Source organism: Acanthaster planci, linkage group LG05, assembly GCF_054643075.1.
Source record: "Acanthaster planci isolate LZ-2023a linkage group LG05, COTS_SCS, whole genome shotgun sequence".
Lineage (NCBI taxonomy): Eukaryota > Metazoa > Echinodermata > Asteroidea > Valvatida > Acanthasteridae > Acanthaster > Acanthaster planci.
Genome location: NC_141781.1, coordinates 2,621,106 through 2,635,465, shown reverse-complemented (window position 1 = coordinate 2,635,465; position 14,360 = coordinate 2,621,106). Strand labels below are relative to the sequence as shown.

The window sequence follows — 14,360 nt, the reverse complement described above, 5'->3', positions numbered from 1 at the left end:
TTATCCTCTAAAAACTGCATGGGGGCGGAGCTTGGGATTGGGACCGTATGGGTGGAAGGAGAGAAAAGGTGACGACTTTTCGTTTGAATCGGAAACTGACGTCATTCAGACCTTTTTGTGGAGCAAGAATGACAGGTAACTATAAGTATCACGTATTGACGACGTGGATCACGCACCTGCAAGTTTCCATCAAGACAAAATAAAGCAGAGATGTACGCGAGGAAAAGAAACAAGCTAGCTTGTGATACGCTGGCAAAGGTTAAGGACCGAAGAAATGAACCGATCAGTGAGCGGTGCCGTGAATAAGCCCCGACAAAAGCCGTGAAAGACATTTTCCTGTGTGAAAACTATCAATATTTAATATGTAACTGTTTAAATATAACCGTGTGCCGATCGACACATATCGGTCATTTCCGGAACCAAGAGAAATAATCCTTTTGCGAGTTAAATTTGAATTCAAATTCACGTGAACATAGCAACTTGAATTCTCCATACTTAAAACCCTTTTGCTATACCTTGTGATTCGGGGCAAGCTTTTGCTTAATAAAAGACGCCTTGCAACAAATACACTGTTCTCAATAGATAAGAACGGCACAAAGGAACCAGTCCATTCCGATGATGGTGGTCGCTAAGCAAAAACTTGCCCCGAACCACGAGGTATAGCAACCGTGTCTTTAGTTTGGGGAATTCAAATTGTTACGTTTTTATCCAATCAGATGACACAGTTTACCATATTTTATTCAACTTTAACTCGCAAATGGCTCATTCTTTCGGGTTGATCATGTGATGAGACAAATTTGTGCCAACTTTGACCGCTTTTCCTTCATAATTGTCCCGTCAGGGAGCACCCACATCTAAAATATCAGCCTCAACGTAGTGGGTATCAGTATGTTTTCTCAAGTAAGTTCTGCCAACAGAATAATAAACGTTTTCAGAATTAAGTAACACAAGGAAGATAAAAAAACAAATACAAGCATCTTTGCATTAATTATGTCCCTTGGCAGCAATATGATTCACAGATTGGTATTAATACCTCTTAAGTGTTCGGGGACCTAGAAGCCGAAAAATGAAAATTACAAGAAATGACAAGCATTACCATAATCCAAACACCACAAGGCTGTGCATGTGATCCGGCGTAATGATCCAACAACTGAATTGTCTAGTGTCGGATCGTTAGGAATAGTAACGCCTCTGGGGCGTGTGTAGACTTAAGGCAGAACATGTAAATACCAATATTTCAATTCTTCTGGGAAAAAAAGACAGCGCATTTACCTTTCTTTTAGCAGACGTGGTCCTAGAAGAATTGCTTCAGCGTAGAATACCGTTTGAAAGCTTAGTATTTTCTCAGAATTTTAGCACTTACAAAATACAACGTGAGGGTATCTTCCATACTGGAAATAATGGCCATGTTTCTGAGCGATTGGGGAAATGTAACACTATTCTGCACTCGATTTTCGTGTTAAATAAAACCATAAACAAAAAAGTGCCTAAACGAATTTGCAAATGTATTTCAATAAAATTCATTCCTTCTTGGTAGACAGAATTTGATTTGAGCAACCTGATTTCCTTTAAATTATAAACAATGACTTGATAATGAGAAAATAATGTTTTCTGGATTTGATTGATTATGTCCGACTTTATCGATAGCAAAATAAAAGCTCTTTTGAAAATATTAAGAGTACGAAATGGTGTTTAATTGACGTAGCACAATGTTCGTTCAAAAGCGCATTTACTTGTCGAACAAATGTCGATGCTCAATCGAAAGTACACGCTTAATTATAGCAGATGTTCGTTCGACAGTTCAATTGTCGTTGAAGATGTCGATGTACAACTTGAAGCCCTCCTCGGTCTTTTTCCAGATGACTACGTATCTAGAAATATAAAAGCAAAATTTTCTTTAAATCAGCAACACTGGGATTTGTTCATGAGAAAAATCAGAATGCTCTTAATACGGGGCTGTCTGGGAGTGGTAAAGCAAGAACTAGCGGCTCGCTGTAAGGTGAAAAAAGGCTTTTAACAGGCCTTAACATCCAGTAAATACAAAACAGGAGCAAGGAAAACAGTACTGAAATCCATATGAATCATAAAAAATCTAACGAAGCGGACTGTCTTTAACCATCAGGCAGTTCATCGAAGTTCTCCAGGTTTCATTCCTTTACCTCTAAATATTTCATATTTGCTTTGCTTTGTTCTCATTCTCGCAATCGGCATGGCGCCATATCAGCCCGATCATATTACGGGCAGCCATGATGGCAGAGGGCAGCACAAACCGCTTCGCACCCCGCTGTCAGGTGCTTTGTGCCTTGCACTCGGATTATCCCGCTATGCACCAGAATGTCCCTGCCATGAACTCCTCTGCATTTTCAAACCCTCACTGATGCGGACAAGATGTCGAATGATACATGTATCTTGCCAGCTCCTCTCGTTTGTACCTTATCTCCCAGTCAAAATGACGTCACGATTTTGCACTCTACAGGGAGTTACCCTCGGGTGTTTCATGACGGAGAACAGTGAATGCAAGAATTGACCTATCCAAAGTTCATCTCTCCGGATGGACGCGGGAAATGTAAACATAAAAGCACCCAAAATACGTTCCCTGGTTTCAGAAGCCCACGTGGACGAATACTCGATTGTTTCAATCCTATTTAGAGGACCGTTGCGGCCACCTATACGTACTTGCCCGCTGCAACAGCGGAGCCATCAGCCTTGCTGAATTTGTAGTGGCCTCTCTCGTAGACCAGGTCACCGACGCCGACGGCCGAGGCTCCTAGCGGACCAACCTCATCGGCCACTAGACTGACAGACGTGGCACCAGCAGAGATCATACCACCCATCACCTGTGGGATAACTGCAGTCAAAAGGCAGATCTTTATTAAGTCGATGATTGGAAAATGTGGAGTGAAACAACAGGTGCGTGTGCATGGATCAGACGCATCCAGCGGCCCGAAAATTAGAAAGCTTTTACTGTTGCAACGGCCCATCGTATTTACTTTACTTATTTTATTACACTTTTCCACTGGTTAATGAATCAAAAAATTAAATACATTAAAAACATATACATAAAACAATTTCGTGCGCAGTCGGTGCTTGCTTGCCGGAGAGAGGGGGAAACGTAGGAGAAACACCGAAAAAGTGGAGATTTTTTTATTCGATCAGCCAAAGATGGTTGTGTCTCCTTCACTAAATTAACTGCAAAATCGTGAAAGAGGCCCGTTTGTTGATCGTGCGAGGTTCATTGGCTCCGGCTACGTTCATGAACTGTCGATATAAGGTCAGCTTGTCGAAAAATAAAGATTTCAAGCAAAATTAACGCTGTCCATTTTAATAGAATATCAGTAGGCAGTATTAATAACGTCAATGATTTAGTTTCATCTTCTTTGTTTTAGGCTTTCCGTCGTGCGCCCAATTAGTAAGCACAAGCAATGAAACTGGCGTTTATGCCATGTTCTAGTCTCATCACTAATCCTAACTAAAACGCACGATCACCTACATGTATATACAATATGATTCCAAAGGAGAGGAGTAATGTCTTTCTGGAAAGCTGCAAAACAAAAGTTTACACCAATAGTCTACCAATCCAGTTAAATTTTGATAATAATAATCATCATAGGATCGATCATAACACAAAGATCGATTTTATCCTAAGTATATAATACACGAGTTTATAAACTTCCATCCTGAGTAACTCGAGGCGACGACATGCTAACACGGAACAGCAGAACCTATTCAAATTGATGAAAGCCCTGCTTCGTTTGTAACCGCAAGTCGGCCATGTGAGTTTAATCTCTTGAACAGTTGACCTTAGATCAAAATACGCGATGTAATGTTTAGTTTCAGTACTGGCAATCATACCACATGCGTCCTGTAAACAAATATTATCTTCCGAAGCCGCAGAATCATACTCATTCGCTCCTCCTTACTGCAGATTCAAAGGGCAGTGCGGACGACCGAAACATAATATAGTCATGCAACTCGGATCTCAGCATAGGAGGTAAAACACAATGATCAAAGGTCAAGGAACCCTGATATCTTACCGTTGTTGCCGACCATGGTGTCTGCACCCTGTGGCATGAGCCGGCAGTCTTCCGTATACAGGCCCTTCAGGGACTCCATGTCGTTGGCGGCAAAGTGCTTCTCAAAGATAGCATTTTGTCGGTCGATTGCATCCTTCAAGTCTGGAGAACGACGGCGTAAAAAAGTACACCATTATCATGAAAGGATTTTCTTACATTCAAGAAGAGTACAAAGATATGGAAACCAAGTTCCCGAACAGAAGTTATACCATGAGCTCTTTAACAATGTCTGCATAGTGTGTCCGTTCCCCAATGCTGAAATTAAGAATAAAGGGGGAAAACCCCTGTGCTGTCTCAAGTTGGCATCCCAGTTGAATATATTGTGTCCGAGGAACAGTAACAATCCCCGTGACAAAGTTTGTGCGTTATTAAAAAAATGTTCACTCGTCCAAAGAGGAGAGAGGGCATATGTTTCCTTTCAAAATTATTCCTACGATATAACACTCCTCCTTAATTAAGGACACAGGCACTTACCGCCCAGAATAAAACACTAACCACTAGGACAGGGAAACATCCCTTGTTCCGCCAAAAATTGTTCGGTCCTCAATGTGAAACGTAGGAGTATGCATACACAAGATGAAGGACCCGATTATGATCGGGTATTTGATGGATTTGGGGCATACTGAGTGGGAACAGGTATATGGTACGGGGAAAGCATTGTTAAAATCTGCATGGAAGTAAAGAATGTAATTTGGGGCTAACGTTGGGGTTTGCCGCTGCACATTTTTGTGTATTGGAACTGAAGCAAAGATGGGGTTTCGGGCTGAAGCCCATCAGTGGGTGTTTTGTCTTGCCCAGGATGCTAACTTTTGTCTTGCTTTTTTTTTCTTGTGGAAGATCTTCCAAGCTGAAAAAAGGCTAGAGATGCGTAAGGCTAGAGCCTGGCACCCAGAGCACTGCACTATGTGCACAACCTGGGAACGAGGTTTTCTTGCCCGTGTTGGCCTCATTAGCCACTTCCAATCACATCGCACTCGCTCAACCGCCAACTAGATACCTTGGTCAACTTCGAATCCGAAGGGCAATCTTGCTCCGAACAATGCATTTGTAGATCAAAGCCTCGCCGTATTAAAAGCCTCGCTGTATTAATTAGGAATGATGCCCTTAATTCCGCTTGATTACATCTTACCCTGCTCCCCTAGCCTTATAATGACATATGCATTGGAAGTGGTCTATTCCTCGAGTCAGTCCATATGCAAAGTATTATAGTAAACACATGCCACAACACACACGCACAATGGACAATAATACTTTCTCAAGGTCAAAACATATAACCGTGTTATAAAGAACACTATTCAACAACGGCCACGACACTGTGAAGGTCAAAAGCCATTCCAGCTAAAAATAATAATAATAAAAAACCAAGCGCGGGTAGGTCATTCTACATATTTGGGGTTCTACGAGTGATATTTCACTCCCTGTTAAATTCGACAAGGTGTATTAAAATTAAATTCATTTTTTTACTCGTTTGGCAAATAATTTGTATTACCTAATGACACTTAAAAAGACAGTGAGCTGCAGCAAAGGTTGTTCATGGATTTCAAACGGGGGCATCGGAGGGGGCACAGGCATTCGCCGGGGGGGGGCACGTGCCCCTCGTGACTCAATCCCCCATGGTTACACCACTGTCTAAATCTACGAAATTATACACTGGATGTACCAGGGATACGAAAAAAATGGACCCAAAATATTTATACAATGATCCAGTTACGAAGAATGGACGAAACGGATCGCCGGTCCAGACGCGAAAATAACGATCAAGAATAAGCCGAGCCCGCGGATATGAAGGTACTCTCCACACTTTTTTCACGGGCGTGGAGCAAACAGTGGCCCTGAGCTGCATATAGGCGTCGGCGGTGCCGGATTCTTTAGTGGACAAACATTTGTCACAGGTTAAGTAAAACTTGTTCTGTAAAAAAGATTACATGAATGCATATCAGTGATGCATCATGACCGTGCACGTGGCTGCAGCACTTTTTCCACCGGTAAAGGGCAAAGCATATCAGGGCAACACTGACTAACTAATGGTAGGTGGTATTTCGAGCAATTTGGGCATTTTAATGCCCTACATGTACCCGGCCCCGTTTCGTCCATTTTTCTCCCCTTTCCTTTCCTCAGGTTTTAGTTTTCCTTTTTGGGAAAGGCGGGGGGGGGTGAAGCGTCTCCTTGCCCCAGCTTGCCCGTTTGCAACGCCCATAACTATTGCCTGGGCTATTTACTTTTAAGAAAGCAACAGTATACGAAGTTCGCACTGCACTGACAGCATGCCTGTACTATTTCTACACTTGCTACATTGCAACTGCACCGTAAAACAAATCCACCCTCTTTTAATGAGGCAGGTAAATGTATTTTGACTCTGCAGTTCGATGACTGCAGATACAATGGAAGCTAACTTACCAGACATCCTGCATAAGGCGGCAAAAACTGAACTAGTGTGAAGCTGAAAGTTTGAAACGGATATAAGCAGCGGTGCAACCTGTTAGTATACGCACACCTCTTGGACAGTGCTAACGCCTCTCTGGTGTAGGGTCCCCACTGCACTACTTCAACGGGGCTGTGCGCAGCATTTTTGAACTTTGAACTCTTTGCCGTGTCAAAGAGTTCTGTTAAATGAAGTTCACTCGTGATTATTATGGCAGGTGCGACACGCACACCACTATCCTCGTAAATAATGCATGAACAGACAAACATTTACATCTCCTTGTGGTAATCGCCATTGAGAGTACACCTTTTAATGAGCTTCGAGCTGGACCAAAAGAGGGCGCAATTTTCTCAACAACGAAAGCTCCTTTGGTCGGAACTGCACCTCGCTCAATTCATAATTCAGTACGCTCGTCCTCAGGCCCGAACATTGCGCTGGGCCCGGGGCTGATGCTTGCACTGAGGGCCACGATCCCGAGCGAAGGTTCACACATGAGTTTGAAAAGCACGCGTTACGGTTGCATCGTTCTACCAACAAATCCTCCCGACCAGCATATAGGTCCAGGCCTATGGCTCTTTTCAACTGAGGACGGGGGATGCGGCTTCAGCTCGAGTTGGCTGTCTAACTGAATCGGATCAGATTGATATTAAATAGCTGTTCATACGCATTCTGCCCCGCCTGTCACAGATAACTGGCCAATACCACGAACTAGGCGAAATCGAAATGAGGGCACTAGCGTCGCCAGGCCATTACTGGGGGAGGGGCATCATGAAAGGGTGCCGAGTGATTCCCTGACCCATGGAGGAATTATTATTTGTTTTATTCCTCCGTGCTCAACCTAACTCTTTCCCATCCTTTCCCTTTCCTTCTCCATCATCTTGCCAACAACGTTATCATGTTGAAGGGGGAAAAAAACTTAAGAATGGGGTGTGACACGTCGCTTCCACGTCCATTTGGTAAAAATTCCTCCTGAATTTTCCAAGGATTAATAAGGAAGCCTTCAGAAGAGTGGAAACTAATTTGATTCCAGAGGGTTACTGCAAATGAAGCTGTTTGTAGTTATGACTGAAAATTGCTGTCGGACGAAGGTGACGTCTGTGCAAAAGGGCATCTGCGCTGCGCGTGAAGTTCGCGTCGAAAGTGAGCGCCAAGATTTGAAGCTGCCGACTTGTACAAGTCTAACTGTGAGCGCGAGGACGCTACACGCATGCGTAGAAGAATGTTTAGATGTTGCCGAGAAACCTTCGCACAGTGGTTCAGAGGATTTGACTGAATTATCTTGTTCACATAAATTTGTTAAAAGCAACCTTAATTTGAATGTGGGATCAGGATGAGTGCATAACATTATTTCTTGGAGTTTTATCCCAGCCCGTCCAATATGACTGAGGTCGAGAGAAGGCCAGAGGAAGTTGGAGAGATTCTGGTGAAGGTGAGTTTGTGTTGTTGCACTTGCAGGCTAACGTTGGAACGTGGATGGACCAAAATGTTGCCAATGGCCTAGTTTCCGGACAAGCCGACACTTTCTCTTTCTCTTGGTCAGTGTTGGTGCCCTGCCTGGCTAGCAAGTAACTCTTCCTAGAGCATTTCTAACTTTTGTGTTCTGGGCCAATTTAAATTTCGTAAGGATGTGAAAAGTTAGTCTGTTCTTAGTCAATCTAGGCCTACATGTAGCAGCTCCAGACATGCCAGCGAACCATGTTCCAGCATGTCCAGGGCTTTCCCGTTCCAGGAATCAATCTTCTAAGTAAGATTTAGGGCCTATAGACCAAGGCCTGTTTCCCTTGAATTTTCCTTTTTTTCAGTCTACGTAGCAAGCTACTTTAAAAAGTCCTATAATCAGATCTTGTTTAAATAGGTACTTGCATGGAAATAGGCTCTAGGCCTACAGGATATTTCAAGTTCCTGTTTGAGGTTGCAAAATATTTTTAAAGTGTAGGCTTACATTTGTAGGCGTCTGAAAAAGTTCTTCATTTCATCTCATACTGTGTTAACTGATTTTTAAGCAAGTAAACCAGAAGAAGATTTCTCACACAGTCCTATTTCTTAGTCTCGTGGAGATACACGATTAAAAGTATATCAGGACTGGTTTATGCTCAAATATACGCTGCCTTAAAAAAACCAAAACAGCCTCTTATTTTTTTTCAAGATAGCTGGAAGGTGAAACGATAAGTGTAAAACTATTTCCAAGGATGGATTCCAAATGTAAAAATGTGCAATGTAACTGCTTCTCATTGTTTCATCTCTCATGTCTGTAAAGGTTTCTTCAGGGTTTGTTAGTGTACAGTGCCTAGGGCGCTCAGTTTAGGAATGCTTGGTGTCATTATCAGAAATTAAATAATAATAATGGTAATAATTGATCATAGTAATAGCAATTGATTTATTGATCAATTGATTTGAACTAATCTTGCTTTTACATAGGTGCAAGAGGATCTCCACCATCTCAAAGAGCACCTAATGCAGAAGAACCTGTCAGAGGGCCACAAGGACCTGATTGATCTCTCTGCACTGCAAAATGCTATTCAGAAAACAGAGGATGGGATAAAGGTCTGTGGAAGATTACTAAGTCTTGATTTGGAGACAGTCATATGCTGATTGAACAAATCCATGCTACCCTTGGAAAAACAGTTCAAAAGGTTAATTTGGACTCACAAAATTGTTGGTATGTACAGAACAATTCATCCTTCGGTCAAAATAAGTGCATACACATGTACAAGATTATCTAGGTTTGTGTTGGAAACTTCAGTTGCATCAAACATTTTTTTTCACCTTTGTCATTAAAGAAGCTAAACACACCTGTGTCAAACTTTTCTTGCTGTTTAAGGGCGGTCGAGAAATTTGTTGAACAAGGGATAATTTTTGTTTCTTGGATTTATATTCCTTTGCAGGCCCAGTCTGAGAGAATTATACAGGTGGTTAACAATCGAGTCACAACACTGCCCTCTGTTGACGCAACAAAGGCCAAAACGTTTGAACCATCATCCTTTTCACAGTAAGTCACATGGTATTGCTCCTAGTGCTCTCCACACAAATGGAAGCTGCCCTCTACAGTGTGCAGTCTTTGCTGTGTGAAAATTATGTGTTTAAGACAGACCTTTTTGACGTCCAGTAAAGAGGGAGAGCGGCTTATCTGTCCTTTGGTCTTTTTACGGATCGTAGCAAACATGGGAATACATGTGTAGAGTTTCAGTTTAATCTTAGGGTGTTTTTTGTGGTCATTTATACACGTATATTTGTGGTTCACACTGTTTTCAGTTTGAAAAAATATATTCCATAGCACCGCACACCATTTTTATTATGCACCATTTTAAACACGCTGATTGTCACAAACTTTTTGCATTTTGGACTTTTTAAATCTTAAAAAACCCCAAACTTATTAAATAACAGGTCAGTCTGTGTCAATGTTTAAGCCCTGTGATGTTTTATAATGCTTGTACATGCTAATACATGTAGCAATTGCACTCTGGTAAAGTCATCAAGTGCCCTGTCTGGTATTGGTTGATTCACCCCCTTACAGAGTGCGCACTGATTAATTATGATTAATTGTTAGAGTGTCTTTTTAGTTAACCACATATCATTTGACATGTTTGAGCAGCTTACCTGTACATTTTAATTCAGTGCTAAATGCATCGTTCTTTTTTGCCAAATGGTGACATTGGCAACTACATGTAACAGCTGGAATCCTGACTTACATTAGTAATGCTAAAATTTGGCACAAACACATAATTTACAAACTCTGATTGCAATCGCTGTTTCCACTAGGACTCCCTAGAATTGGAACAGAAATGTCCATCATTTTGAAAATTGCACGTCTTTGCCTGGATTTACACGTACTGTTTTCATTCTCAGGGAGTCTGTTTTTGACCTGAGTGGGCTAGGATCTGATTTACCCTTAAGAAGGATCGGTAACAAAGGCGTTGCAGACAAGTAAGTGTTTCTCGGACGCATTTTCTTGTTCATTTTGTATAAACTTTTTGTTTGTGTACACAATATGTACATGTACATGTAACCCAAAAGTGTATTATCTGCAGTAACATCAATTCCAATGGATTGTCAAGTGCATCAGGATTTTAGGCATCAAATGTTTATACTGTGCATCGGCTGTGCCGTCGATGGAAGGAATTTGGCGCAACATGTGCAGGTATAGAACACAAAGTTGGCAGTCGGCAAGAGTGGTAGTTTGTCACTAGTACTAGTAGGCCATGCTTTTTGCATCACTGTTTTCCTGTACACTGCGTTGTAATGACTTCAAATGATTTGCTTTGAGGAGTGAATTTAAGTCATGACACATACATTGATAAGGCATTTATTGAGTCTGAAGTTTTTGATCCATGAACTTTGACAGCTTTGAGACAATCAAACAAGAAGTCACTTCTCGAAAAATAGCCTTTGGAAATTTCACTGGTCAATTTATCAGCCACAGGCAAGTACATGTAATATAGATAGAATTGATCTTGCATTTGCCGGAATCAATTATAATTTATTGGTGAATATGGAAATTTTCTTTCTGTGCATTCAGTTGGTAAAAGTGAGCCAAGTTTGAGTCAAAACTAGCTAACCCTGATAAAAACCTACCCTGGAAGCTTCAATCCAAGTTCAAATCCAAAAGTTTGTGTCATATTCGTCAATGTGTGGCACAAAGTGGAGTTTATGATTATCTCTTTGTAGTCCAGTCCCTGCTCTTCTTGGGACAGCAGAAGTGGCTACCTTGAACAAGGGTTTGGAGTGAAGTGTAGTTTGTCCAAGAAGGATCTAACATAATTGTTGTAAACTCAGTGTGTTTGTCTATCTATGTTTTACCTCAGGAAACTGGTATCCCGCTACACTGCTGTAGATCCAGTGGGTGGTGGAGGACCATATGGCCCATCGCCTGGGCAACAGGTAAGAGAACTATTAACTGCCTGCATGGTTATTGCAAGGGGATTCCGAATACCCCCCTTCCCCATTAAAAAATAAAATTGAAAATAAAAAGAAAAAAAAATTGAAAAAAAAGGAGAAAAGGGGATTAAACTCACCCAGTTTGCTTGAAATCACCTGGAAATTCATTCCAACCACTTTTAACAGTTTGTCAGTTTGCTGTTTGTGGGTGCCTCCCCCCGGAGAAACCCATGCAATGCCCATGAATACCTGGGTTTGTATCACATTCTTGCCATCTGTAAACCCCCCCCCCCCCCCCGAAACCCATGCAATGCCCATGAATACCTGGGTTTGTATCACATTCTTGCCATCTGTAAACCCCCCCCCCCAGAAACCCATGCAACGCCCATGAATACCTGGGTTTGTATCACATTCTTGACATCTGTAACCCCCCCCCAGAAACCCATGCAATGCCCATGAATACCTGGGTTTGTATCACATTCTTGCCATCTGTAACATTGCAATAGACAAACATTCAAGCAGGCCTTGAATGTTCTCACTGGCCTTGCTCTACCCTTCCTAACTTTCGTTCACACAAGGGAATAAGCAAAGGTGTGTACTCAGTGGCTGGTCAGTGTAATCCAGGGTCAGTGGCCGGTCAGTGTATTCCATGGTCAGTGGCCGGTAAGTGCAATCCATTGTGGCCAGAACCTAACTGTATGATGTTAACCACAAAGTAGCATTCTCCAATTAGGTTTTGATGCTTACTGTTTTAGATTCTGTTTCATTTTTTGCAGCTTGTAATAGATTGATCAATAGTAAGTGGAGAAATGAAAGTTTCTGAAATTCTTCTTTTGCAGGCAAAGTTAGTGTACAATTTGAAAGCTATGCAAGACCCCACCAGCACACAGAACAGAAAAGTTTTAGGTGACAACTATGGAGTTTCTCTACCCGTCATTGTGGATAAAAGACAACACAAGGTATGGAACCCGAGTCATGCACCTCACTTAAAATATCTGATGGCAAAAGTAGGGGCTCCAATTTTGTTTAGTCATGGTCCCGTATGACAATCATAAACCCCTCTAAAGACTAATTCAAGACTTCTTGTCCGGATTCATGTCACAAATTTTCATGTGTTTCAACAAAGGGGATTCCATTTATCATTGTTCACCCTGTTACTTGTGACTGGTCTGGTGGTTGGTCTTGTAAATAGTCTTCTAATGGTCTTGACCATAATCGGTCCTACCTTGTTCATCTGTGTGAGTACCTTCATCACTGCTGACTAGGCAGCCTATTACTCCTTGCACTGGACATGTAGCATGCAGCGAAGGACACTTGATGCACTACCACTGATATTAAGAGTGGCTTTGTGGTTCATACCATCCAGTTGTACATGCCTTCCAGCTGTGTGTGTCTTCCCAAATGCCTTGCTTGAGAATGGGTGAATTTTTTACTCGGAAACGTTTTTGGCCAGTCTGTTTGTACCATCCAGACAAGCCTCTATCTTCACAATGCATTTTTCAGTTCATTGAGAAGATATATGTAACTGAATAATTGATGTATCGATCAACTGAGCAACGGAATGATACTTAGGGGCCTGCTCTCATATATTCTTTACTGGCCCTCAGAGGTAACAAATCACACAATCATGCAAACCATAGTTCTTGCCTGGCGTTCCTTACCATGACACGGTCTACCTAGATGCCATTGGGAAAGTGTTTTTCACACAAGGATCGGATAAGTTTGTTTTCTCCACAAAATTGCTGTCCGTGATCAAATGAACTGGCTGAAGAAATGCTATCAGTCATCTTTAAATACCTTTGTGTGAGACGAGTTCATCCCTCATTGACTTTTCTGTGTGATTTTATGACAGGTTCCAACACAGAAGGTTGTGATGGGGTCCAACGTGGAACACCTAGCGGTCTTGCCAAAGGCCAACAGGGTTGACCCACAGGTAAGCTACTAGCCACACAGTGTGACCCATTCTCCATGGAGGACTGTACAAATGCAAGTGTAGAATCATGTTTCCAAAATTGCTAGAAAAATTGTTTGCTTTAAGCGTAAAATATATTTGCTGAACAGAAGTAGGTCAAAATGTCAAAACCTGTGAAAATCTCAGGCAGTGTACATGTACATGCACCTCTCATTTGACTGGTCTGACTACATAAGATTTCCTGAAAGACATTCCTTAGTACCTCTGTGATATTGGGCCGGTTAGAGGAAGTGTCTCGAATTTCACGTCAAAGCAATGAGCCAATTTGGTATGCTCAAAATGACATCACTACCACCACACATACATGTAGCTAGCCCAATCAATGTGGCTATCACAGGTGTGATGTTAGGTGCTTTGTTCTTGAGTGACCACGCCTGTTTGAAATACTCAACTGATTCCTTGAATGAAACGCTTCTTTACTCATAGTCTTAATTGATATTGATAGAGGGAGTATGACTGAAAAGCAGAGTTTATTTCTCACAAATATTGATCCGTTTGGAATGCAGTTCACGTGTGCATTAATCTCTATATTGTTACACCCTCCTTCCCTCCTAGTTGATTCCCCCGCCCATCTCGGAGAAAGACGCCAAGAAAGGCATCCTGAGCCTGATGGAGCGGGGTCTTATTCCGCCAGCTGCTGAGCTGACCCTTGACCCCAGCCCAGTCAGGCAAAAGATCGTGACCTTACACGAAGCGCAGGACAAGAAAAACATTCCAAAGGGCCCCCCTCCAGGCTTTGGTGGTAAGTCGATAAAAACCAAGACTTACTTCTTTTTTTTTTTTCAAGAATTATTCCCGATCTCGCAAATCCTTTAGTCTGTGAGAAACTAGTAGACATCCTTTGTGTTTCTGGGGACATCTACACCTGAGTAACAATTAAGATGTACATGGGCATCATGAGGGGAGGGCAAGAGGTTGTCCCCGCCCACCCCCTTGCAAAAATTTAAAAATAAAAGGGGAGATATAAAAAGAAAAAAAGCGCAAAAAACAAAAAAGAGACGGCGATGAGAAGCATCCA

General features: G+C 42.0%; 2 protein-coding genes across 2 annotated transcripts in view; one reads left to right on the top strand and one right to left on the bottom strand.

Moving 5' to 3' along the window:
- Positions 1-330: 330 nt before the first annotated feature.
- On the bottom strand, positions 331-6,628 carry LOC110987909 (uncharacterized). The gene is made up of 4 exons (XM_022251068.2): positions 6,471-6,628; positions 4,035-4,175; positions 2,677-2,848; positions 331-1,871 (listed from the first exon to the last, which is right to left on the bottom strand). The coding sequence occupies exons 1-4, from the start codon at positions 6,475-6,477 to the stop codon at positions 1,802-1,804; spliced, it is 390 nt and encodes a 129-aa protein (XP_022106760.2). The 5' UTR covers positions 6,478-6,628; the 3' UTR covers positions 331-1,801.
- Positions 6,629-7,705: 1,077 nt separating this feature from the next.
- iqch (IQ motif containing H) overlaps positions 7,706-14,360 on the top strand; it is a 21,478-nt gene continuing 14,823 nt past the window's right edge. Inside the window, exons 1-8 of the mRNA XM_087136427.1 lie at positions 7,706-7,924; positions 8,914-9,039; positions 9,381-9,484; positions 10,342-10,419; positions 11,298-11,373; positions 12,210-12,329; positions 13,223-13,303; positions 13,898-14,084. Coding sequence (XP_086992553.1) covers positions 7,874-7,924; positions 8,914-9,039; positions 9,381-9,484; positions 10,342-10,419; positions 11,298-11,373; positions 12,210-12,329; positions 13,223-13,303; positions 13,898-14,084 — 823 coding nt within the window. The 5' untranslated portion in view covers positions 7,706-7,873. The remainder of the gene's footprint in view (positions 7,925-8,913; positions 9,040-9,380; positions 9,485-10,341; positions 10,420-11,297; positions 11,374-12,209; positions 12,330-13,222; positions 13,304-13,897; positions 14,085-14,360) is intronic.

What these genes read in the sequence shown, in the direction of transcription:
- LOC110987909 (XM_022251068.2), bottom strand. An exon ending in CACCATGGTCGGCAACAACG is followed by an intron (nt 2,849 to 4,034) that starts GTAAGATATCAG and finishes TTTTGACTGCAG; the next exon opens with TTATCCCACAGGTGATGGGT. An exon ending in TCCGCTGTTGCAGCGGGCAA is followed by an intron (nt 1,872 to 2,676) that starts GTACGTATAGGT and finishes TTATATTTCTAG; the next exon opens with ATACGTAGTCATCTGGAAAA.